The sequence below is a fragment of the Desmodus rotundus genome, chromosome 13, assembly GCF_022682495.2.
Source record: "Desmodus rotundus isolate HL8 chromosome 13, HLdesRot8A.1, whole genome shotgun sequence".
Lineage (NCBI taxonomy): Eukaryota > Metazoa > Chordata > Mammalia > Chiroptera > Phyllostomidae > Desmodus > Desmodus rotundus.
In genome coordinates, this window is record NC_071399.1 from 25,984,200 (window position 1) to 26,008,926 (window position 24,727).

Consider the following 24,727-nt stretch of genomic DNA (forward strand, 5'->3'; position numbering starts at 1 on the left):
ACAGGGCAGAATGAATTGCTCTAGGACATTAACAGGATGCTGAATACACGAAGAGAGGGCCTATATGTAAAACAGCAACGAAGTTTCTGTGTTTTAAAATTGATAGCAAAGCACTGAAAAGAAACAAAACATATCTCTAGATTGCCTTCCCGAACTGTTTCTTCACCTGGGGGGTTAAAGCTTGAAATTAGGGCGTTTCTTAGGCTCTCAAACACTGAAGGGCAGAGAAGAGTGTGGAGCCTGGGCGTGGACCAGGCAGGTCGCCCTGAGGGAAGACTCCCTCGAGAGGAAGGCAGGAGAGCAGTACAGGGCGCAGGGCAGGCATTGGGGGCTTTGTGCTGAAAGGCTGGGAAAAGGTCCGGGTTAGGGTCTCCTTCATTAAACAGATACAAAATGAGCGCCTGCTGGGGGCCAGGCGCTGCTCTAGGTGCTGGAAAAAGACCATCAAAGGCAGCGGATTTGTCCCTGCCCCCAGGGAGCTCAAGGACAGGCAGTGACAAATACAGGGTGGGGCAAAGTAGGCTCACAGTTGTCCGTTCGGAAAGATAATACGACAGTGAATAAGTAATAGTACAAGGATCAGCTCTGCTTTTTCTTTCCTCACAACTGTAAATCTACCTTGGTCCTGCTGTGCACACACGGCAAGTTGGGGTAAGGGACACGAAGGAGCCGCACGGGGCGCAGCGGCAGACAAGGCACGTGGAGAGAGCCGCGTGTGCGAGGCGTGAGTGGCAGGTAGAGGGTAGGGGTGACTGTCGAAGATCTTTCGGGGTCAAGGTGTTGACCTCGTGATGCGAAGATCCCGTGAGAGTAAGGTTCTGGGTAAACGTATACAGACTATTTCTAGCCATGTGTTGTGGGCTTGGAACCCTGGTACCCTCAAAACTGCCTTTGCCGAATTAGGCTGCGGAGAAATACAGGACGGTTCAGGCCATGGGACGCGAAAGCGGTCACTGTGCCTCTCCCATTAATTCAGGTTCCCTCACGATTCTTGCAGCCCCTGCAGAATCCAGTTCCATAGCCGAACACGAAGACGCGCTCCTCAGGCATTTATTCCACGGTTATCAGAAATGGGTTCGCCCTGTACTAAATTCCAATGACACCATAAAAGTGTACTTTGGATTGAAAATATCTCAGCTCGTAGATGTGGTGAGTAGTTCTTGGCACTAACCGAAAAAAAACATGCATTCCTTAACCTGTTTGTGAGTCTGAGATTTTATTTTGTTTTCTTCCCCCACGTCCGACATTTCAATTTTAAATATAACTAGCTGTGAGAGAAAATCTGCCCCAAGAAGCCAGTGAAATGACCCGAGGAAAGAACGAGAAGTGTCACAGGCCACACTTGCGTTGCAACACTCCTAAGTGTGAGACATTTCTGCCCGAGGGTGGGCATGGTTGCTCGGGCGGGCGTTGCCACTGGCGGTTTGCTGTACCCAGGGAGAACACCTGGGGTGAAGAGCGGGGGCTGGAGAGGAGAGAGAACTGAGCCCGGGGCTGATCCGGTGTCCCCCACCCCACCAGCTGCAGAGCGCTGGCAGGGGCATCTGTGTGCAGAGAGGGCAGAGAGATGATGACAGCGCCAAAGCAAGCGCCCAGGCAACCCGCCGTCCTCCCGGTGTGCCGTGGGCCCCCATACCGGTCCCTGACCTCACCCACGCTTCGGCATTCTCTGCTGATTTTCTCTGCTGATTTTCTTGCTAAGCCTATTAAGCCGTGATTGCGTTCCTGGAAAATCAGTGAACTGCAAGCAGCCCGGGTTCTGCAAAATCATCCCGCTGTGGTTCCCACAGTCCCAGATTAATCCTCCTGTGTTACCCAAATCCCCCGCCCCGCCAGACATGCGCACACACTCACGCACCTCAGCCCACTCCTCGCCCCAAGGTTCCTTCCAGAAAATCATGCAAAGCTCACTTCCAATTTAGCAAATATTTAATTCTACTTGGCACCCTGAAAGTGCTTTCTGGGTTATGCAATTATATATAAATATCACCACAATGAACTGCTACTTGTTTAATTATTATTCTTCATTTTAAGCAAAATATGCATAACATTTTAAGATCCTGTGCCATTTAACGGTCCTTAAGTTGAGAATCCTTTACACTTTGATCTCCCCAAAAGGTAAGACTCAGAGCTCTTTCCGACCCCCAAAGCCCAAAGTGAACCTCACCTAAATTGAATTTACATCTTTTTAACTGTCGCTTTCTTAGGATGAAAAGAACCAGCTGATGACAACAAATGTGTGGCTCAAACAGGTAAATGTCCGTCCAAGGACCGTATCTGCCGAACTAACCATTTCCATTCTATTTAGAAAGGCTCAATTCAAAAAATAATCATTTTAAAGAGCATTTCAGGTTCCTCGGGGAGACGTCTGGGAGTGACTGAGTCTATTAGCTTTTTGTTTTCCTTGGCGAGAGTCAGAGAGCAGGCCTGGGCCCGGATGGGCTTGCCTCTCTCTGTGGTCGCTCCCGCAGGACCGTCCCCAGGGCGGCGGGCCGGTGACAGGCAGGGAGGCCTGAGCACTGGTCTCTGGGCTGCCTGGACAAAACGGGTGAAGGCTCCAGGGTGCAGTGCTGCCGCATAGAAGGTACTGCAACTGGATGAGGAAATCAGCGACGTTAAATTCTCCCTCACTCCTCTGGTCCTCCACGGGAAAATCTACCCCACCCTGCCTTGTTGCCCCCTAGAAAGAGAGAATAGGCGATGACAGGAGCCCGTCCACAGTCAACTTCAGAACAAAGTGAAACTCCACCCAAATAATGAACATAAGTTTTTCTGATATAACGAAGGGTGTGTTTTGAATGGTCTTTAGCTCTCTGCTTAGATGGTTGCGTTTAGCTTGACTACAGCCTGTTTCCTAAAACAGAAGCGTCTGTTCCGAGGAACTTGGTCTAGAATTGTCAGGAAATCATTACCTTTCAAAACTCAATTTTGCGTATGTGATAGGAAAGGACAAAATATTGCCACTGCTTTGATAGGAGGAGAGAAGGTTCCTTTAATTGCTGGTTTTTGGTTTTGTTTTTGGTAGCAATTACTGGTTATTTTATTTTATTGTCTTTTTAATGCTCATCCAAGGATATGTTTACTGATTTTAGAGAGAGAGGAAAGGGGAGAGAGAGACAGAGAGAGGGACGTTGATGTGAGAGAGAAACATCAACCGTTGGTTGCCTCTGCTATGCGCCCTGACGGGAAATTGAACCTGCAAGGGATGATGCTCCAACCAACTGAGCCGCCCGGCCACGGCAACAAGTTCTAGTTTATTTAATGAATGTCCAGATACTGCCTAATCTCCCATAGCTTTAAAATCTTCCTGGTGAGGCTATCTTAAATATCTCACTTAATTTTAACATGCTTACATAATACTTTCCATTTCTTTAAATTGAAATAAGTCAGGCATCTATTCTGGTTTAGTAGACATTGTCTACTTCCTTTTGCTAGTTGTTTATAAAGTACTATGAATACAAGAAGCCGTGAGGAGGATCCATAGGCTTCATTTAGTGTCGCTAAACTTTGATCAGAGTTAGAGAATCATTATAACATTTACTACTTTCAATTTCTCTGATGCTTTACTTGGTAGCTATGTTAGCAAGTTATGAAATAGATTTGCATAGGATTTTACTTGCAAATAAAAATGTTCAGGAAAAAATAATAAGCTGAGAATGTAGATATAAAAAAAATATAATTTAAATAATTGTATTTTTCTATATAACTATCTCATTCCTCAGTGACTTATCTTACTTTTTGCACTTTAGAAGCTGTGAAATATGGAGGACTTTTGAGTTAATAAAAATCAATAAGAAGTCCTGTATTTGAGCCTGCAGGGGAGAGAAGAAAAATTTTTCTGGTAACATGTAAATAGGTTGAAGAAGTCAGAAAAATAAAATAACAAACTCTTGCTGCTTCACACACACCTCCTTCGCCGTCTGCTCCTTGAGATTGTTCTCTCACATAAAACATTGGTCCAGGGACCCTTGTTCGGTAATACTGAGATAGCGGGTGCTTTGCGCTTTCTTGAAATTTTGAAAACAAAGAAGCATTTCAGCCAAAGAGAACACAATTCGACATGAAGGGAAGAAGTGACGGGCTCCTCAGGCCTTGACAAAAGCTTTGGAAATGACTTCCAGCAAAGTTAGGCCACTGGACTCATAGTGGCCTGATGAATGCCTCCAGGTCAAGACAGAATCAAAACCCAAAGATCCCAACACCCAAAACGGAGCAAGAGAAATCCGTAGGAGTGGGGCCATGTGACACTTGGAAAAGCCAGCCTGCTGCCTTGGGTCCCCACTGCATAGAACTAGTGAGGATAATACACTTGGACTTCATTTAATCTGCAAAGAGTTGTCATATCTCTTACTTAAATTTCTCAGTCACTCTGGATTAGCGAAGCAGGTATCATCATCCCCATTTACAGAGACAGAAGAGCCTAGTAGCTCACCTGGCGGGAACCTGGGTTTCCCTGGTTGGGGCTTCTCTGCCACACCCAGCCTTTGTACTAAACACCCAGACCTGTTTCTGAGTCATAGGAAGAGTCAAAGTAGGGGACAGCTGTGCATTCTGTAGACCCGCAGCTGTCCCACTCACAGGCTGGACTTGGAGTGGAATGTCACAATCAGTATCATTCAATAAGTGCTATGTTACAGCACGGTGATACAGTAGCAAAAAGGGATGAATTCTATAGCATGAGTGGCAGGCAGGGAAGGCTGCATGGAATAGGAGGCATTTGAACTCTGCCAAGATGTTACATTATGGGTTTTTTTTAAAAATATTTTTAAGGGTGAAAAAGAAAGATGAAAGGTAAAAGAAAATAGATGATAAAAGCACAATAAAATCAATGTTGAGAATACTATAATTGGTGTTTTACATGGATCTCAGTTTCAGAGCAGCTAATAACAATAATACCTAATATTTATTGAGTGCCACATGCTTAGGCACTATGCTGAGTGTTCATGAGAATGAACTCAATTAATTCTCACAGCTACCTTATAATGTAAGTTCTGTTATGACTCCCACTTTGCGGATGAGAAAACTGAGGTTTGGAGAATTGAAATGACTTGTCCGAGGTTCCACACTGTTAAGTGCAGTTCAGGTTATGTGAAGAAATCACTCCCTTCCTCAGACTGGAGGAGCTGATGGAAGGTGTCCAGTTCTCACAGTGCTGTCCCCGTGTAGCCGAGTTCCCAATCTTGGTCTTTAAAGGCATTGATTCCTCAGCTTCTGGGACACTTCTAGGAGCTGGTCTAGAAAGGCATTGAAGAGAGAGTGAAGTAAGGATTCACAGCATCTTCCGTTCATTCCAAATGGTTTATTGAGAGCCTACTAAGTGCCAGGCACTCTGCTAGATCCTGACTATACAAAGAGTAAAACACAGCCCTGCCTTTAAAGGGAGAACATAGTATTAATTGTGTTAAAAAAATAACTTTAAACACTATAAAGAATGTGTACATAAGGCACTGTGTTGTTACAAAAATGAAAGTGAGATAGGGAGAAAATCAGGGAGAGCTTCCAAGGGGAGGAGAAATTCAAACTGGGTCTAACAGAATCAATAGACGTTGTGCAGGCCAAAAACATGAAGAAGTTGTGAATCACCTGAATGGCATTCCCAATAAGAAGACTTTCCAAAGCTCTCACACCAGAGCAAACCTCTGGGAAGCTCTTTCCAGTTACCCTGCATAACTCTGCCAAAATAAGATAGAAATGATCACACCCTCCTCTTTTCTCATTTCCCTCCCAGACACTGAAAATTACTCCCTAACTTATATCTGCAGAGAGAATAAAATTCCACCTACTTGGAACAAAAACGTGTTCCACAGTGGCATACAAAACCGAGACTCCTGCTTTTGTTTCTTTTGACCTAATTCTTCTGCCTTATCCTCTATTTCCATAGTTCTCCGCTGGTATATTTAGATAGTCCTCTTCCATCCACTCAACCAAGAACTTTATTGAGCACAAATTTAGTGACGTCCTGAGAAAGTCCTCTATGTGGAGCTATTTTTATTTTATTGATTTATTTTGCAAATTCATTTGTCTCCCTCCTTCATGCTTCCAGAGAGAAATCAAAACCCTACAAATTATAAATAGATTATTAACACTGACTCCTGAAACTGCACGAGAGGGTACTTAATGCCTTAGCCACTCAGATTCTGCTTTGTCACGTCCAGGCCTGGGAAAACTGCGTCACAAGCCCCTTAAAGGTAAATGAAAGGTTGGGAAATGAAACCAACCTTTCATTAAGGTCCCAAGGGTCAGACCCTTTGCCTAGATGGTATCGTGTGAATAATCACTGTGATGACAGATGTCAAGTTTACTCACTCAACAAGCACTTACTGAGCACCTACTATGTGCTGGGCACTGTGTAGGGCACTGGGCTAGGCACTGTTGTGTATAAATACCAATGTGACGACGAGGCTCTGGGTGAGCTGGCAGCACCGTAGCCGAGAGCAGTTTGCTCTCCTCTCCCCACGATGATCCCGAGGAAAAGAAAGCTGCCTGCAAGTCTGCCAAGGCCAACATCTTAAACTAGTGTTGTTCCTCCAATAGCTGATTCCTGTTTTAGATCAACAAAAAGTCCCGCAAACATAATGAAGGTCTCCTTGGGTAGATCCCTGGGGCTGGTCTTTGAGGAGAAATAGGAAACAAACCTGCTGTGGAAGGGAGAGCCTCACTGTGAAGCTCCGGGCGATCTCCCCAAAGCCCAGTTTTCTTGTACAGCCTGCAGGGGCACTTACAGTTCATCTCTGACCTGACCATCTTGCTTTCCCACCTTTCCTACAGCCTCTCTCTGACCTTAGCGAGGGAGGTCAGCGTGTTCTTCTGATTCAAGGGGACCCTGAATAAGAATCGAGCAGAGTGAGTTAGGCGTCAAAAGGCCTGCCACGTCAACTTGGGCCAGCATTTCACCTCCCTGACCCTCAGTCTCTTCATCTATCAAAGGGAAGCAATGCCCAGCCCACAGTGTCCTTGGGAGGTTAGAGGAGACCGTGCGTGTGAATGTGACTCCCACATTACCTGGCCTGTGATGGGGACTCAGTAAGTGTCATTTCCTTGTGCCACCTCTGTAGGCTTTCTCATCCTGAATGACAAATTCCAACTCTTGGCCCAGACAGCTCAGCTCATGGACAAAATGGGAGTATGAGACATATCACATGTCATGTTCCTGTCTTAAAGATTAAAATGATTCAACATTGATTTGGCTTTAAGAATTTCTCATCTGACCTTAAGATAACTGGACTTCCCAGGGATGTCCCAAAGGCTGCGAATTAAAGCAACAGCAAGGAATATTTGTCTCTTACTATCTAGTTATCTTAGTATTAAACTAAGAATAATTTAAAGAATGTATTCATGGTAAAAAATATTATGATTTAAGTTTAAATTAAATTTTGTTCTGAATTGTAGTAATAGCTAGACATTTATGAGTGATATTTCAGGCAATATATGTAAGAAAAGACCATTTTAAGGGAATATTTATGACATGGATTTAAAATTGTACTTTTCGGAATTAAGAAACCTAGGCTTGGAGTACTTTCTATTCTTTGTTTAGTGGCAGATTAACTTTGACATTTGGCCCGGACACACCCCATGCTCTGGTGTTTCCTGCAGTAACACAGCTCTCCACCAGGGAGCCCCGCAAAGTAGAGCTGATATTTGCAAAGGGCTTTGAGGGTCTTGGCTAGAACATGCTGCAGGAGCACGGGATATTATTCTAATCTCGTACTTTAAGAAGGGAAAGGCAGGAGGTTCATCTCCAGATGCCCCCAGGGATTCTGAGACAACAGGAAGGTGCTCAGAAAATCTCACAGCTTCTTAAAGGAAGCTGAGATTTCATAAAGGACAAGATTGAGGATTTGGGCTCTGCATCCTCATCCTGAGCTTGCTGACTCTAACACGTGGTCAGCTTGGGGTACCGGGGCTCAGCCAGCTTCTTGGTGGACACACATCCAGTAGCAATGTGGCGAGCCCCTCTGGATGGGCGTGTCAGGAACAACATCTCTCCTTCCCCAGGTCTGGCTACAGAAAGGACACCAAGCTTGTGAGAGGTGACACTCTCAACCCCACAAAGGAGTGCGACTAGCAAGGGCAATCTGCATGTGGACTCGGGGCCCCCGTGCTCCATCTCTTCTGGGTGCACCAGAGCAAGCAGCACTGACCAAAAGTCCCACCTAGCCTCTTTTTCTTTACTGGCCAGGAATGCAACATCGGCTTCCTGTAGATCTTTTTATATCCTCCTCAAGGATTCAAACGCACCCCTCATTCGTCCACGCACCCATTTCTGCCTTCCCACTCACTGTTCCCTCCACGGCGGACCTCCCTGTCCCCACCCCTCACTTACCCCTTGTGTCTCAGTTTAGATGTCAACTCCTCAGAGCTACCTTCCCTACCCACAATGCTGTTCAATATCTTCATACCCAAACTGCACCCAGTCCCATTCATATCAAGGACCACAGCTGTGGCTTTTATTTGCCTGTTAGTTTACTTGTTTATTGGCTAGGAGTACAGTGGTAATATCTTCTGTTCGAACACAAGCAGGGCATATTTGAGGAATGCATTAATTCTCCCAGACTGTGAGCCCCATAATGTACCACTACGTTGGTGTTATCTCCAGCCACAGCTGTGCACACTGTTGTCGGAAGTCCAGTAAGAAAGGCTGGTATTTGCACCGAGGTGTGGGCTCCGGGATATTAGCTGTCTACCTCCCTCGTTTGCAGGGTGGAACTGAGCATAGGGGGAGACTGGCTGTGCCTGGAGAAGAGAGAAAACTAGGTCCAAGAAGCAGGCGATTTCATTTCCAACAACCTTGAGGGTCCAAACAGAGGAACTGTGGGGTTGACTTATCAGCTCACTACCATTGTTTTTCCAAGACGAGCTAGAACGTAAGAGCGCAACAGCAGTCAATCAATCTGCCCGAGCATGTGTCGTCTGGGGCTCACCGCCTGTGTGCCTGCAGCATGCTGCCTCTCAGGTCTGCTCGGATTCTCCCCAGATCAGCTGGGAACTTTTCAGCTGCAAGCAACATTAAAGTCAACCCAAACTGGCATACGCACACATAGAAGTCACTGGCTTTCACAATCTGAGAAGTCCAAGGACAAGGCTGGTTTTACATGCAGCTTGACCCAGGGGCTCAAGCAATATCATCAGGGCCTGGCATTCCTCCTGGGTGTCTCCAGGCTCCACAGCCCCTGGGTGACACTGTTCTCATCCAGCCCCCCCCTGCAGTGGTAACTGGGTGGCTACTTCAGCTCCAGCCTTGGGTGCTTCCTATGTTCAAGTTCAGCAGGAAAGAGTATAGCCAACCTCTTTTGCAGTGGTCCCAGGAGTCTTATGGTATTTTAGTGACTCTAATCTGGTCCTTGGAGATCAAGGCAGGCAGGTCTGAGGGGCAGGCCCACCCCTGGAACAGAAGGAAGGGTCAAACCCTCCTACAGCAGGAGGTTGACACTGGAGAGACAACCTGGAAAAGGAAAGGGACTAGAATAGCCAAAACAAATTTTTAAAAGGAGAATAGAGTTGGAAGACACATGTTACATGGTTTCAAAACTTACTAGAAAGTGATGATAATCAAGAGAGTGTGGTATTGGGGAAAGGAGAGACACATAGATGAATGAACCAGAACAAAAAGCCCATAATGAGGCCTCCTTACATATATGGTTAACTGATTTTAGCAAATGTATAAAGATAATTCTTTTTAAAAAATAGTTTATTTATTTTTAGACAGAGGGGAAGGGAGGGAGAAAGAGAGAGAGAGGAACATCAATGTGTGGTTGCCTCTTGATCGCCCCCCACTGGGGACCTGGCCTGCAACCCAGGCATGTTCCCTGACTGGGGCATCAAACCAGCGATCCTTTGGTCCGCAGGCTGGCACTCAATCCACTGAGCCTCACTAGCCAGGGCTGTATAAACGTAATTCAATGGAGAATGTTTAGTCTTTTCAACAAAATGTGCTGGAACAATTCAACATTCATATGCAGAATAAGAAGAAGAAGGAGAAGGAGAAGGAAGAGAAGGAGGAGAAGGAGGAGAAGGAGAAGAAGAAGGAGAAGAAGAAGAAAAGAAAAAAGAAAGAAACTCAACCTAAATTCACATCATAATAAAAAATTAACTCAAAATGGGTCTTCAATCTAAATGTAATACACAAAACTGTAAAATTTCTAGAAGAAAACATAGGAGAGAATCTCTGTGATCTTGGATTAGGCAGAAATTTCTTAAGGTATGACATAATCCATAAAAGATACAATTGATAAAATGAACTGCATCAAAATTTAGAACATCTATCTTATGAAAGATGTTAAGAGAGTTAAGAAACCACACACTGTGGGGAAATATTGCAAATCAAATATTTAACTGAGGGCTTATATCCAGAATGTATAAAGAACTCTAAACACTCAGTAACAAGTGAAAGTTACCTCTGAGCCTCCTGGTGGTCTCCCTTCACCTGTCTCTCCTCGCTTCCCTTGCGTTATATCTTGGAAAAATGCCTCTTGGATTTTTAAGTAGATTATGACTCTTTGGTACATAAAAATATATTTGAAAACTCAAAGAAAGAAGAGAGAGAGAAATGCCCTCAGTAATAAGAAAACAACACGATTTTAAAACATGCAAAGATGTATGCCCTGACTGGGGTGGCTCAGTGGGTTGGGCGTCATCCCCCCAAAGTGAAAGCTCGCTGAGTCCATCCTCAGTCAGGGCACATGCCAAGCTGTGGGTTTGGTCCCAGGTCGGGGTGTGTACAAGAGGCAACCGATTGTTGTTTCTCTTCTCCTCTTTCTCCCTCCCTTCCCTGCTCTCTTACTCTAAAAAAAAAAAAAAAAAGCAAAGATCTCCAAATAAGATACATGGATGGCAGATAAGCTATGAAAAGATGCTCAACATTATTAGTCATTAGGAAAATGCGTATTAAAAACCATAGTGAGATACCACTGTACAACTATTACAATACAGTTGAAACTAAAAAATGTGGCCTTGGCTGGTGTGGCTCAGTGGATTGAGCACTGGCCTGTGACCCAAAGGGTTGCCAGTTCGATTCCCAGGCAGGGCACAGGCCTGGGTTGCGGGCCAGGTCCTCTGTTGGGAGCATGCAAGAGGCAACCGCACATTGATATTTCTCTCCCTCTCTTTTCCCCTCCCTTTCCCTCTGTCTAAAAATGAATAAACAAAATCTTTTAAAAATAAAAATAAAATAAAATAAAATAAGTGTGGCCATATCAAGACTGGAGAAGGTGCCAAACACCCGGAACTCTCGTAGATTGCTAGTGGGAATGCAAAATGCTGCAGCCACTCTGAACCAGTTTGACGGTTTCATATAAAGGAAAAAAACATGTTTTTCATCCTAAGGACTGTACCAAATGTTTATAGTGCCTTTCGTGATGATCATTAAAAACTGAAAAGAATCCAAGTATTTTACCTGGTGAATGGATACATTGTGGTGTATTCATACAATGGAATACCACTCACTAATGAAAATGAACAAACTATTAACACAACATAGAAGAATCCAAAATCCATATGATAAGTAAAAGAAATCAGGATCAAACGGCTGTCTACGACATGATTCCATTTACATGACATTCTAGAAAATGCAAAATTATGGAATTGGAAACCGGACCAGTGGTCACCAGGGGGTGGGGATGTGGGAGGGGCTGATTACGAATGCGAAATTTATTGGGCAACAGAGCTGTTCTGATATCTTCAAAGTGTTAGTGATTATACAACTGTTTGCATATAGAAAGGGACACAAAAAGAGCGAGTTTTATTGTAAATAAAATTTAAAACCATAAACGAGGTGAAAGCGAAACAAACAAATAAAAATGCTACTCTGAGTTCCCTTCAACATTTCTGGGACCCAGACCTGCTGCTAATGGCAAACGTCTTCTTGGCAAGAAACAAATTATCCGTAAGAATGAAGTTGTATTTGCTTTTCAAAATGGGCAGAGGAAAAGGAAATTAAAAAGCTAAGCCTATAAGCACCAAGTAAATACAGTAAATACTTTATTAGTTTGGACTCTTAAACTGTCTGTTTTCATATGCACAGTTTTTCCATAAATAGCCATGTAATTTCTTATCCTTTAGAGTGTAGCTTCTTGAAGACTCATACCTTCCTAGTTTGTTTTTCAAAGATTGAGCCTCGCAAATACTGTCTAAAACAGACAATGCCACATCTAATGTGTATAGCTCTATCATTTTCAGGCATTGTGCTTATTTTAATATTTTACCATTCAGTCAAGTTATCCATCTGCTGACTCCTGAATTTTTAATAACCAAGTTGGCATCACTGGGCTCCAGGAAGCTTCACAATGGGCATACCCTTCTAACTTTCTGAAATGTCATTTAATATTATCCTACATCATTACTCAGCTGTCCACATGAGGGACGGTAGAAGAGAAGAATTTAATTTTCAGGTCAGATTTCATGAGACTTGGGATCCAAAATCTTTTTAAGAAAGTCCATTTCTACTGTAATTGGGTCATCCACATATCATCCTCTTCACTTTCATAATCAAATCAATTAATGGCTAAGTTTGTTAATCTGGACCCATCAGCCCCTGTAAACATGCTAAATGATTTCATTGTATTATGAGAAAAAATATGGAAGCATCTGGAGGGTAACAATATTAGAAATATAATTTAACATTGTAATTGGGTGCTCACAAAATAAGTTCAAATTAGAATTTAGAAGAAATTCTTGGAAAATATTTTTTATTGGATAAAGGCTATAATGTCATCAAGAATAGTCAGCAGACACTAAATGTTCTATATTAACATAGTGAATGGATATTTGTCCAAGACTCTTGAGTGACATTCAAAATCACTTGTACCCTCCATCATGGGATTAAAATATCACTGGACTAAGTCACCTAGAATAAGCTGAATTAGATCTATCATTGCTTTTTTATTCTTAAGAGAAAATAGGCTGAAAAAATGGATTATGAATCAGTGTCATTTGTTGCTGAGCCTCTTGCTTGTGAGGTAGATGTGGGAATTTTAGAAATCAGGTAGGACAGGTGTGTGGGCTTGGGCAACACCAGAGACCCGGTGGCTCAAGCCCTGTCTTTCCAACCACTTCAGAGAGGGTCATAACACCTAAGGCAGATGAACTTGTCCTTTTTAAATAAAACACTGGGTTAGTAAATTAACATAAACTTGAAGACCTCAAAGTGTAAAACAGTGAATGGCCAGAATAAAATTACAGTATGCTAATTTTATGCAGGAATGGACAGACCACAAATTACGCTGGAATCCTGATGAATATGGTGGAATTCATTCAATTAAAGTCCCATCAGAATCTCTCTGGCTTCCTGACATAGTTCTCTTTGAAAAGTAAGTATCACAGAAGTAAAGGACACTGGGCAGATTAGGACTAGAAATAGAAAAGCCTGATGTTGGTAAAATAAATAAGAGAAATGCACAACTTCAAGTAATGAGAGTATTGTTTGTTTTTGAGATATCGTTTAACCTTGTAAAAAGAAAGTAATAAAATACCAACGGTACAGTGGTTGGCATAACTAAACTAAAAAAAAAAAAAAAAAAAACCCTCCCGTGTTCAACTTACTATTGAATACAACTGCTTTTACTACAGTGCTGACGGACGTTTCGAAGGCTCCCTCATGACCAAAGTCATAGTGAAATCCAATGGAACTGTCATCTGGACCCCTCCTGCCAGTTATAAAAGTTCGTGCACCATGGACGTCACGTTTTTCCCATTTGACCGGCAGAACTGCTCCATGAAGTTTGGGTCCTGGACTTACGACGGCACCATGGTTGACCTCGTTTTGATACATGAGAACGTCGACAGAAAAGACTTCTTTGATAACGGAGAATGGGAAATACTAAATGCCAAAGGGACGAAGGGGAACAGAAGAGAGGGTTTGTATACATACCCATTCATCACTTACTCCTTCGTCCTGCGTCGCCTGCCTCTGTTCTACACCCTCTTCCTGATAATCCCCTGCCTGGGACTCTCCTTTCTGACGGTTCTCGTGTTCTATTTACCTTCTGATGAAGGAGAAAAACTTTCCTTGTCTACATCGGTTCTGGTTTCCCTGACAGTCTTTCTCTTAGTGATTGAAGAGATCATCCCGTCTTCTTCAAAGGTCATTCCTCTCATTGGCGAGTACTTACTGTTCATCATGATTTTCGTCACCCTGTCGATTATCGTGACCGTGTTTGTCATTAACGTGCACCACAGATCTTCTTCAACTTACCATCCCATGGCCCCCTGGGTTAAGAGGCTATTTCTGCAAAAACTTCCTAAATTACTTTGTATGAGGGACCATGTGGATCGCTACTCTTTCGCAGATACAGAAGAGAGTAAACCGGTGGTGAAAGGTAAAGTCCTGGAAAAAAGGAAACAGAAACAGATCAGTGATGGAGAAAAAGTTCTGGTTGATTTCTTGGAAAAGGCTGCTGATTCCATTAGATACATCTCAAGGCACGTGAAGAAAGAGCATTTTATCAGCCAGGTGGGTAAACTGCTATTCTTAATAAAGCTATTGTTGAGGTGTGCAAGAATGAGTATTTTCACTTGGGTGTACAACAAAATGCTGTCTTTGTTTAAAGTGTGACATTATTAGCTATCTGCTTTACGCGTATGAAATGTAAAGCGAGCCCTGACATAAATTAGGTATTTTTGGTATGGATTTTTAAGAAGTTCACAAAAACAGAATGAGCAAAAGTGAAGCAACTATAGATTAAGCACTATTCCTTATGACTAGTTTGATTCAATTTAAAATAACTCAACTCTACATTTTCAGTAGGCTATTCTGATCTCTGGTAACTTCTCATTTTTATATGGGATGATGGATATTTCTATCCATAGTATTTGGAAATAAAAGAAGAGAATCAGATTTTTAAACTAATATAGAAATATAGTGTTTCAACAAATATTTTGGTGAGAGAAAAGGGTGTAGTTATTTAGCTTTCAGATTTTGGGGGGGTGGGAAAAGTGTGGCTAGAGTGTGAATTTCAGACTCAGAACAGTCCTGGACTCAGATCCTACCTAATTCTACGTAACTTGAGACATGGTACATAATCCCCATGTAGTAGACATAGGACATTTATTTTCCCGTGAAAGATGAGAACTGGCCTGTCCTTCAGACTCCTCTAGCCTCACTGCTTTTCCTGCTCTGACCTTGCCCTTCACAGCTTGTTGCCCATTCCCTCTCACCCCACCCCCGCCCCAACTTCTCTTCCTCCAAAGGGACTTGGTCTCCTCTCTCCTTTATGAATTCCTGGCCTCTCCCGGTCAGTCCCCCTCCTGGGCAGTATCCATCATCCTGGAGCTGTAGCAGTGAAACCCCGGGTGGAGCTAAAGAAGAGAAGTAGCCTTGTGACACTGGGCTATGAAAATTCTTCATTTATAAATTTATGGTTCGTTTCAAATGTAGTATCAGAAAGCATCACACTGAGAGATACTGGCTTTTTATTTGTGTAAAGAAATCAGGCTCTCCCCATTTTAACCTGTAATGTTTACAAATGTGTAAATGATCTGTTGTTTCTATTTTACATCTTCAATGTTGATGAAAGTGTTCACTGGCTGTTCAGTTCAGGCACTGTTAGTGAAGTTGCAGGGAAGAACCCAAGCCCATACTGAGGGCAATGGGTTAGGTGTGTTTTGAAAACTGGTGGGCTGTCAATCTGGTTATTACTCTTTTTAAGTCCCTTGAAATAATTCAGAATGGTTGCCCAGCATTGTAAATGGAAGGTGTCTTTTTCTCTTTTGCAGGTTGTACAAGACTGGAAATTCGTAGCACAAGTTCTGGACCGCATCTTCCTGTGGCTCTTTCTGATAGTGTCAGTGACAGGCTCTGTTCTGATTTTTACCCCCGCTTTGAAGATGTGGCTGCATAGTTACCATTAGGAACAAGTCTTCAGTGAAATCTAATATATATACCATAGAGACAAAATTACACCTTAGACCTGACACCCAGCTAGCATGTATATACAGCATCCAAATGCACGTGTTCGTTAGAAGGGTCTGTGTCCTCCTCATGGAAACTGAACCTTGGGAAAGGTGGGTTTGCCCACAGTAAATTCGAGGTTGCCTTAGAGTGGGCTGGATTTAAATAAAGCAGAAGCTCCACAGGTCCCTTGCCTTGGCTTCCACAGTCATTCAGGGAGGAGTCATATGTCCAGGCCCGCGGTCACAAGCCAGGACGCACTAGGACTGTTACTAGTAGGTGACTGATGCTCCCAGGAAGCTGGACTGAGGCCTAACCAAGCCTGAGGCCCACAGAGAGTTCAAGGAGGCCTCCGAGTGAAGGTGTTTGTGTGGCAGGACGTGGGTCTCCTGTACCCGCTGCCGTCCTTGGTGGTTTCACCGGAGTCGCACCTTGGGCTATGTGTTGTGTAGCTCTGGCAACGTGGGTGAACGTGTCTCAACAACCATTTGGCGAATTCCACTGGAATGACAGCCCCTGGCCCAGCATAATTGTTACTAAGGATATTCCAAGATGCCACTGGTCAATTAACGTCCCCGCTGAACGTGGCATTTATTAAAAACAGCCTCACTCGTAAGGCTGGTGTTAATCTAGGCTTTCCATTTTGTTTCTTTTCTTCCTTCTTTTCCTTTTTTAAAAAGTTCTTTAAATTTTTTTTTGGTGAGGACATTGAAGTTCTATTCTCTTGGAATTATTCATAACATTATAAAGGTTTTCAGATGGTGAAACTGCTGTGAACTGGGACTTGCTTGAAGGTCATATCAAAATAACTTAGAGTAGAAATGATGTCACCTGCTACCAGAAAGACAGTCATTAATGCCCATTATCTGTTCCTAGAAAATCAAAATATCTGTGCTGAACATTCTCTGATAATGCTGTTTGTCAGTCCCCGCATGTAATCTAATGCATTTCAACATAACCTCTAGGCTTTCCATTCTGTTTCTCTCTCTCTCTCTCTCTCACATGTAAGTTCTCCTGTCATCAAATTTCAGTTACACCATACAGTGTCATCAGCTACAGTCTCCATGGTTTACATTAGGTCCTCACAGCTCATTCACCTCATGACTGAACGTTTGTACCCTTCTACCGTCTCCCTACTCCCCTTTCCCCCACAGAAGTGGCAACCATTTTCCTACTCTCTGTTTCTGAGTTCCACTTCTTTTTTTTTAGTTTGAGGGATTCCACATATAAACTACGCAGTATTTGTCTTTCTCTGTCTAATTTATCTCAGCAAAGTGCCCTGCAGGTTCATCTGTGTTGTAACACATGAAGGATTTCCTTCATTTAAAGGCTGAATTATATTCCATTGTGTATATACTTCTATGTGCCACATTTTCTTCATTCATTCATTCATTCGTTCATTCATTCATTCTTCGACAGACACTTAAGTTGTTTCTACACGTTGACTATTGTGCACGAGCTGCAATGAGCATGGGAGTGCAGGTATTTCTTTGAGAAAATGCCTTTGTTTTCTTTGGATGCAACCAGAAGTGGGATTGCTGGATCATATGGTAGTTCTTTTTTAGCTCTATTTTAATTTCTCTTTTTAAAATAATTTATTTATTTATTTTCAGAGAAAAGGAGGGAGAAAGAGGGAGAGAAAGAGGTGTGTGGTTGCCTCTTGCACACCCCCCTACTGGGGACCTGGCCTGCAACCCAGGCATGTGCCCTGACTGGGAATCAAACTGGCGACCCTTTGTTTTGCAGGCTGGCGCTCAGTCCACTGAGCCACACCAGCCAGGGCTGTTTTAATTTCTTGAGGAACCTCCAAAGTGGCTGTTTCAGCTACATTCACACCCACTGGGCACAAGGCTCCCTCCACGTCTCCAGCATTGGTTATCTTTTGTGTTTTCCATGACAGCCATTCCCAGGGGGGGAAATAGTGTGTCTTTGCAATTTTGATTTGCATTTCCCTGATGTGGAGCACATTTTCATGTACCTGGTGGTTGTCTGTATGTTTTCTTTGGAAATATGTCTATTCAGGACCTTTGCCCATTTTTAAATTGGGTTATTTGGGTTGTTTGCTATTGAGTTATATGAGTTCTTTGTAGACTTTGGATTAACCTCTTATTTGATATATGGTTTGCAAATCTCTTCTCTCGTTTCATAGGTTCTTTTTTCATTCTGCCGATGATTTCCTTGGCTGTGCAAAAGATTTTTAGCTTAGTGTAGTCCCACTTGTTTATTTTTTCTATTGTTGCCTTTGCTTTTGGTATAAAATCTGCCCCCCCGCACCCCTCCCCCCCACCCAGTCATTGCCAAGATGCTTTCCCTTCCGTTTCCATGTGTCTCCCTGACCTCTGGATGCGCTTCATCTCCTCTACGCCCCTCACTCTCTAAGACTCATCGGGGTGAGTATATTCAGATGCTTTTTGTTCTCCAAAATTGCTGCTACCAAATCCTGGATTTTAGCTTGAAGCAATTTTTCTCTTTTCCGAGTTCTAAGTCTAAATCCCTATCTGGATTATTTTATTTGGGGCATGTTTCTGATAAATAGTTTGTGTCTGGGACTTTTTAAAAACTAATTTAAGGGTTTAACCCTCTCACACATGTTTAGTCTTATTCATGTCATTTTGTTTTGTGTTTTCTGTAGTATTTTCTTATTCCTTCTTGTGTTGCTCTTTTTCCATCTTGACCGAACTTGTCTGTTCCTTCTTCTCTAATGGCTTGAAAGTTATGCATTCATTTCTATTCATTTATTAATTGACATATTCAAACTCTTTTTAATCAGTGTTGAGAATTAATGCCTGAAGCCACCATTCTCTGAATAAAACAATTCCTTGACTACCTTACTTCCCCTCTATCATCTTTTATATTTTGTCAAAGTCATCAGAATTTTAAGTCCAGATTATTAATTTTTATGTATCTTTATTCAGATTAATTTATTTACAATTTATTTAGTTCACAATCATAGTATAAACACATTAATTGCTTTATTCATTTCTTGGCTCACCACTGTTTTTTATCTTAAGTTTTCCTTTTTTGTTTTATTATTTCAGAGGGAGACATCTCTAAGTAATTCTTTTAGAACATTTTGAGTGCAGTAACTTTTCTGAACTCTTGAATTTCCAAAATTGTAATTTATTCTGCCCTTACCGAACAGATTGGCAGGGCACAGAATTCTGAGTTCAGAATCATTTTTCCTAAAACTCCGAAGACGTTGTTCCACAGTATCCCAGGCTATAGATGAGGACGAGAGGTCTGGAGACGGTTGGTCCTTATTCCTTATTCCTTTTAGATTCCTGTGGGGGTTTTTTCACTGAAATCTTGGGCTTTTCTCTTTATCTTTGGACTTTGGAAATATCACCTGTATGGTACATGCCGTGTCTAAGTATAGAAATGCCTCTCTCTGTTTCTTTCTCTCTCTCTCCCTTTTTTCCTCATTTTGTCTTAGCACTTGTTGACTGATGTGTTTCGTCAACTCATGCAAATTTCTTCTTTTATGTCTTTTATTATTTCCCGACCTTTATTCACACTCTCTTTTCCTTTTGAAGTTTTTATTAGAGAGATCATGGTATTCCTGGATCTGTCCTTCATGTTTATTAGCTTTTCTCTCGTTCTTTGTATGGCGTTAATTCTCTACAGTGTCAGATTGCTGTGAGAGCCGACTTGCTCTTTAGTCATCACCTGTTCTGGTATTCAGCCCACCTGCTGAGGTCGGGTTTTCATTTGTTTGTTTGTGATTGAAGCATGTATTTGATTTCTAAGAACTCCAAGTTGTCTTTTTGGTTGTCTTATCTTCTGGAATATTTGGGGAAATACTAATTATAGTTACTTTAAAGTCCTCCATTGTCTGCATTATTTTTTTCAGGGGTTGATTCTTCCAATTTTTGATACTTTTTGTGGTCATTTTACTCAAATGTTTGGTGACTTTTGATTTATTTATTCACCCAGCAGTAAAAACTATTTCTAAACAGGAAACCTGGCTCCTGTCAATTTCCTTTACTGTTTGTGTCCAAGAAAGCATTTCTCCAGCATGTGTGGGCAGCTCATCTCTTACATGCAGGGAGGGACCCCTCTTCCTCCATGGCAGGCCTCACCCTCTGAGTCCAGCGCCCACCCTGGTTTCCCACGTGTCAGAATGCCCACATTCACGGGGACAGATGACTTAACAACTATGAAAGTACAGAACTTCTGCAGCTGTACCTGGTCCTTCAATGGATTACTGAACAATGACACTTCCTCTTTAAGTCTCCCCTTAGATCATCTTAAGATTACTGTGGAGATTTTCTAAGAAAAAACAACCTCTTTGGTGGTCCCATCTTGACTGCATGGGACCACAATTCTACTGCTCAGTTAGGTTTTACTATAAATCTGATCACATATTCCTATAAATCTGCCCCACATATTCCTGCCATTCCTCACCAATCTGGTCTATGAAGCTACCCTGGCCAACTTCCCAGTGCTGTTACGGGCTTGTTTTCATTTTGTCTTTCTTCTCTAGTATGAATAGGATTTGGAGTAGGAAAAAAAAGAAGGAAACACTTCATCCAGCCATTTTATGCTAGAAATTTGTTAAAGTCCCAATACTGTCAGATTTGCCCAATTAATACATGGCAACCAAAACACTGAAAACCAAAGGAGGCACCACACCATGATAAGAATGTGAATCTATTTTGAGGGATCTGAATAATCTGGACTTTGCAGACTGGTGGAGACTAGAAAGATGATTTTCTTAGGAATAGAATTGCTAATTTATTGACAAAAAAGTGAGGCATGTATGTTTTTTTATTATTGTTTTTTGAGAGAGGAAAAGAGAGAGACAAAGAGAAAGAAATCAATTTGTTGTTCTACTGATTTATGGTTGCTTCTTATATGTGCCCTGACCAGGGGTCGAACCTCTAATCTTGGTGTACTGGGACAAGGATCTAACCAACTGAGCTACCAGGCCAGGCAGTGAGACATGCCTTGGAGTTCATGATCTTGGCAAGAGGACCACATCTACTCTAACAGGGTTCTTCACGCCTGACTGTTCCCAGTCTCCGGGACATTTGCAGTACCCTCTGACTGCTTCCAGTCAGATCTCCCACCTGTGCATACCAACTAGCCCTCTCCTCTCCACACCTAATTTCTTCTCCGCTTGTGCCCTTGATCCCTCCTCTTGGAAATCGTTCCTTTAAGTACCCTCCCTGTCTCGTATGGCTCTCTTTTGTAGGCCTACAAAGTTCTGAGATCTGCTCTATTCTTAAAACATAAAGAACTATAGCAAACAAAAATAATAGAATTTTTCAAATACCCTGAACTGCATTTTAGAGAGATTCAAGTCATTCAAATTACTCTAAATAGCAACTCTAAATTCTAAAAAAAAAAAAAAAAAATCCTGTTTATATATTTTAAATGTTTAGGCAGTATTTAATACGGTCAGTGTATTTGTTTTCAATCGATGCCATGTTTTATATTTTCTGTGTTATGTGCACACATTATGGAATATTGGGGCTCCTGGTATTATCCACATACCCGTCACTTTTCTGTGCATTTGACTGGATTTTAAAAAGGAGGCAACATGGAGAAGAAACCCAGACACAAGGACTCCTGAGTTCCAAACCGGCTATTACCCAGCTGTTAGCTGTGGGACCTTACGAGGGTCATTTGTCCTCTCTGGTCAACAAGAGGTTATGACTCATGACCTCTGACACTCCTTCTGCTCTAAAATTCTATTTTTTGGAGCTGTACACTGGAGCTTTCACACTTTAAACTACACGACTTCTAATTACAACTTTGTTCCTTTGGAAAAATGTAATCTGCTTTCCACCCCTTTAGGACAGGGTTTGCAGATGTTCTTTGTGATGAAATCAAGGTTCGATGCTGTGAATCCCCGCTGGGATTGTGACCTCAAAGGGCAAGTCACTGTTCTTTTTATTAAGAACGCTATTGACTTTAACTCGTTACTTAACTTTATTTAACTCACTAGTTTGCTAGGTAAATGGCAATACCAATCTTAGAAAAGTGCATTTCAATTACAATTCAGTCTTCAATTAGAAAAAATATCACACGACCCACTTTCCACAGCCCCTTTCTGCCCAGGCACAGGTCAAACATTTCTACATGTATGTGCAGCTTATGCCTCACTGCAGCTAAATTGGGATAAAATACCAGTTTTAAATATAGAAAAGGGTACATATTTATATATCACCATAACCCTAAGGAAGTAACTACAAAAGAGAACTATGAAACCAAGAAATATTTTTACAGATTTTATTTATTTATTTTTAGACAGAGCTGGAAGGGAATGAGAAAGAGAGGGAGAGAAACATCAATGTGTCGGTTGCCTCTCACGCTCCCCCCGCTGGGGACCTGGCCCAAAACCCAGGCATGTGCCTTGACTGGGAAATGAACTGGTGACCCTTTGGTGTGCAGGCCCGCACTCAATCCACTGAGCCACACCAGTCAGGGCAGAAGATTTTATCCCAAATTTATAGCAAGAAAAGTCTCCTGTGGGCAACCTTGCCAGCTAATTTCAACAAGTGGATGCAGCAAAACCCATACGACTCTCCATCACACGTGTCAGCATGTGGGACAGACACGTGCATGAGCACACACATGCAGGCACTCCCACATGGAGGCACACACGTGTCGACACTCACAGGCATGCACACCTGTGTGGACACACAGAAATCTGTCCTAACTGTTCTCATTCTTCAGATCTTTGCTATCACTCCACCTCCTCATGAAGCCTCCACAGAGCACACGGCCCCACTGAGCTCCCCGTCTCTGAAATTCCGTGGTGTTTTCCGTCTCTGCTATATAGTTTAGAAGGTAATTGTTCTCTGTTATTTTAAGTGAGTTTCCTTGCCTCAGGGTATGTCATAGCATACCCTGTGTTATATCCCCAACAGCATCTAATAGAGCTGTGTGCACGGTCAAGGCTTAATCCATATTTGTTGACTAATTAACCCAGTACCAGCGAGTTTGGATTGGGTTATTCATCTGAAATAAAGAAAAATTTGTACTCTTGCTCAGTCCTTCTGATATTTCCAGCTTGCTCGCTCTCTGTGATTTTCAGTATGTACCTTGAAGAAACATTTTCTTACATTAAAAAGTCTTTAAGTACTATTATCATACTTAGAAAAATTAATAATTCCATATTTAAGTTTCCCTGTTTCAAGAACAGTCTAAATTGTTTTAAAGATTTTATTTATTTCTTTTTAGACGGAGAGGAAGGGAGGGAGACAGAGAGGGAGGGAAATATCAATGTGTGGTTGCCTCTCATGCATCCCCTACTGGGGACCTGGCCTGAAACCCAGGCATGTGCCCTGACAGGGAATCAAACCGGCAACCCTTTGGTTAGCAAGTTGGCACTCAATCCACTGAGCCACACCAACCAGGGCAAGAACAGCCTAAGTTTATAGCTTGCTTGTCTAAAATAGGATTTAACCCATAGTGTTATGCCTCTTAAATCTATGTTAATTTCCTTCCTGTCACTGACTTGTTGAAAGGACTAGGTCAGTTTTCCCCAAGAATGTCTCATGTTTTGGGTTTGTCTGGTTGCTGGCTTCTGGTGTCATTTAACTTGTTCCTCTGTCTCCTGCATTTCCTGCAAATTCAAAGTTACAGCTGTAATTCCAGTTCAATTTTTTTGACAGCATACATCAGAGATGAAGGTGCAGAGTTTATATTGCACTGTACAAGGAGACATACTACCTGGCTACCTAATCATGAAGACTAATCGCTGGGTTAAGATGATGGCAGCCTGATCTCTCCGCCTGTCCAGTGATGAACTGAGTGGCATAGCCTGTGTTCCTACCACACATGGGTTTTAAAGACTCTTACCTTGGCCCTTGGAAGGTGGTCTAACCATCTACATTAGGACACTATAATTTCCAAAGAGTAGGATTTTATGTTGGGATAGACCTTTCTGCTTGTGTCATAATTCTTCCTTGGAAACACCTGCTATCATGTATTAAGTGAATTCACTTAATTAACAGCCGTGGTGACTCTCATTCATGTTTAACCTGACATATATTCCTTCTTTGTATTAAGACTTTCTAGTCAATATGTCAATAAAATAATAGTGAAAATAAAAGTAACATGATTTCTTTGGTTCATGGACAATCTTGGGATTGGGGAAAGTAACCGAGAGCAGCAATACACCCACAGGTGAACACTGACCGCCACACCTCCAGGCAGAGTCACCGCTGTTGCAGCAAGGCGGCCTGGCCCCCTGTAGACTTAGACACGACCCCGAATGCTCAACGACGGTTCTAGCTTCGGGCAACAAAAGGAGACTCAAGCAGGCCAGGAGAATGCAGTGTCCAAAGGGATATCATAGAAAGATGATGATCAGTTCAGGCAGCCTTCCAAACAGCCCTGTGAGAAAGCTGCTATCCTCATCCCTGTTACAGATGCAGGCCCTCTTCATCTGCAAAACTCTACCCTCACAGGACTGAAGAGTTGGGAAGGATCAGCCTTACTGTGTCTCAGCAGGATGGACGCTCCTGCACTCAGTGAGGGTGTGTGGCTGCCCCCCAACAAGCCTGCCAGGCATTTGCCCTCACAGGCCTGTGCCCCAATGTAATGCCCTCAAACGGGTTCTAATTTTTCACAGGGCAGCTTATGGGGGTGTTGAAAGGGAAAATACTACAATGGTCTGTCCCGCATGTTATGGAATGTTTAACATCCCTGTGCCTAAGCCCTACATGACAATCGCATCCCTAGTCATTGTGATAACCAAGACTGCTCTTCTAGACTTTTCCAAACACCAACCAGAAATAGTGTGTGGGTGTGTGCGTGGGTGTGCACATGTGTAAAAGGGGTGCAATTGCATCTCTAGTTCAGAATGGCTGGTCCTGCTGGAGGGTTCAGATG

The 24,727-nt window shown here is 42.6% G+C and overlaps 1 protein-coding gene across 2 annotated transcripts; it reads left to right on the plus strand.

The window, feature by feature from the left end:
* The first annotated feature begins 1,000 nt into the window (after window positions 1-1,000).
* Window positions 1,001-23,928, plus strand: CHRNB3 (cholinergic receptor nicotinic beta 3 subunit). 2 transcript variants are annotated; one of them, XM_071220157.1, is made up of 5 exons: window positions 1,004-1,149; window positions 2,208-2,252; window positions 13,195-13,304; window positions 13,564-14,446; window positions 15,709-23,928. In XM_071220157.1, exons 2-5 carry the CDS (start codon window positions 2,226-2,228, stop codon window positions 15,841-15,843), a joined length of 1,155 nt encoding a protein of 384 aa, XP_071076258.1. In that variant the 5' UTR covers window positions 1,004-1,149; window positions 2,208-2,225; the 3' UTR covers window positions 15,844-23,928. The 2 variants fall into 2 exon arrangements, with proteins under 2 accessions (XP_045042680.2, XP_071076258.1); XM_045186745.3 differs by lacking the exon at window positions 2,208-2,252 and having other exon boundaries at window positions 1,001-1,149.
* Window positions 23,929-24,727: the final 799 nt, after the last annotated feature.

Bases quoted from the DNA above. Each gene is read 5' to 3' on its own strand.
- CHRNB3 (XM_071220157.1), top strand. From the start codon at position 2,226: ATGACAACAAATGTGTGGCTCAAACAG. The intron at 2,253-13,194 runs GTAAATGTCCGT...AATTTTATGCAG, and splicing joins CAAATGTGTGGCTCAAACAG to GAATGGACAGACCACAAATT. The intron at 13,305-13,563 runs GTAAGTATCACA...CTTTTACTACAG, and splicing joins GACATAGTTCTCTTTGAAAA to TGCTGACGGACGTTTCGAAG.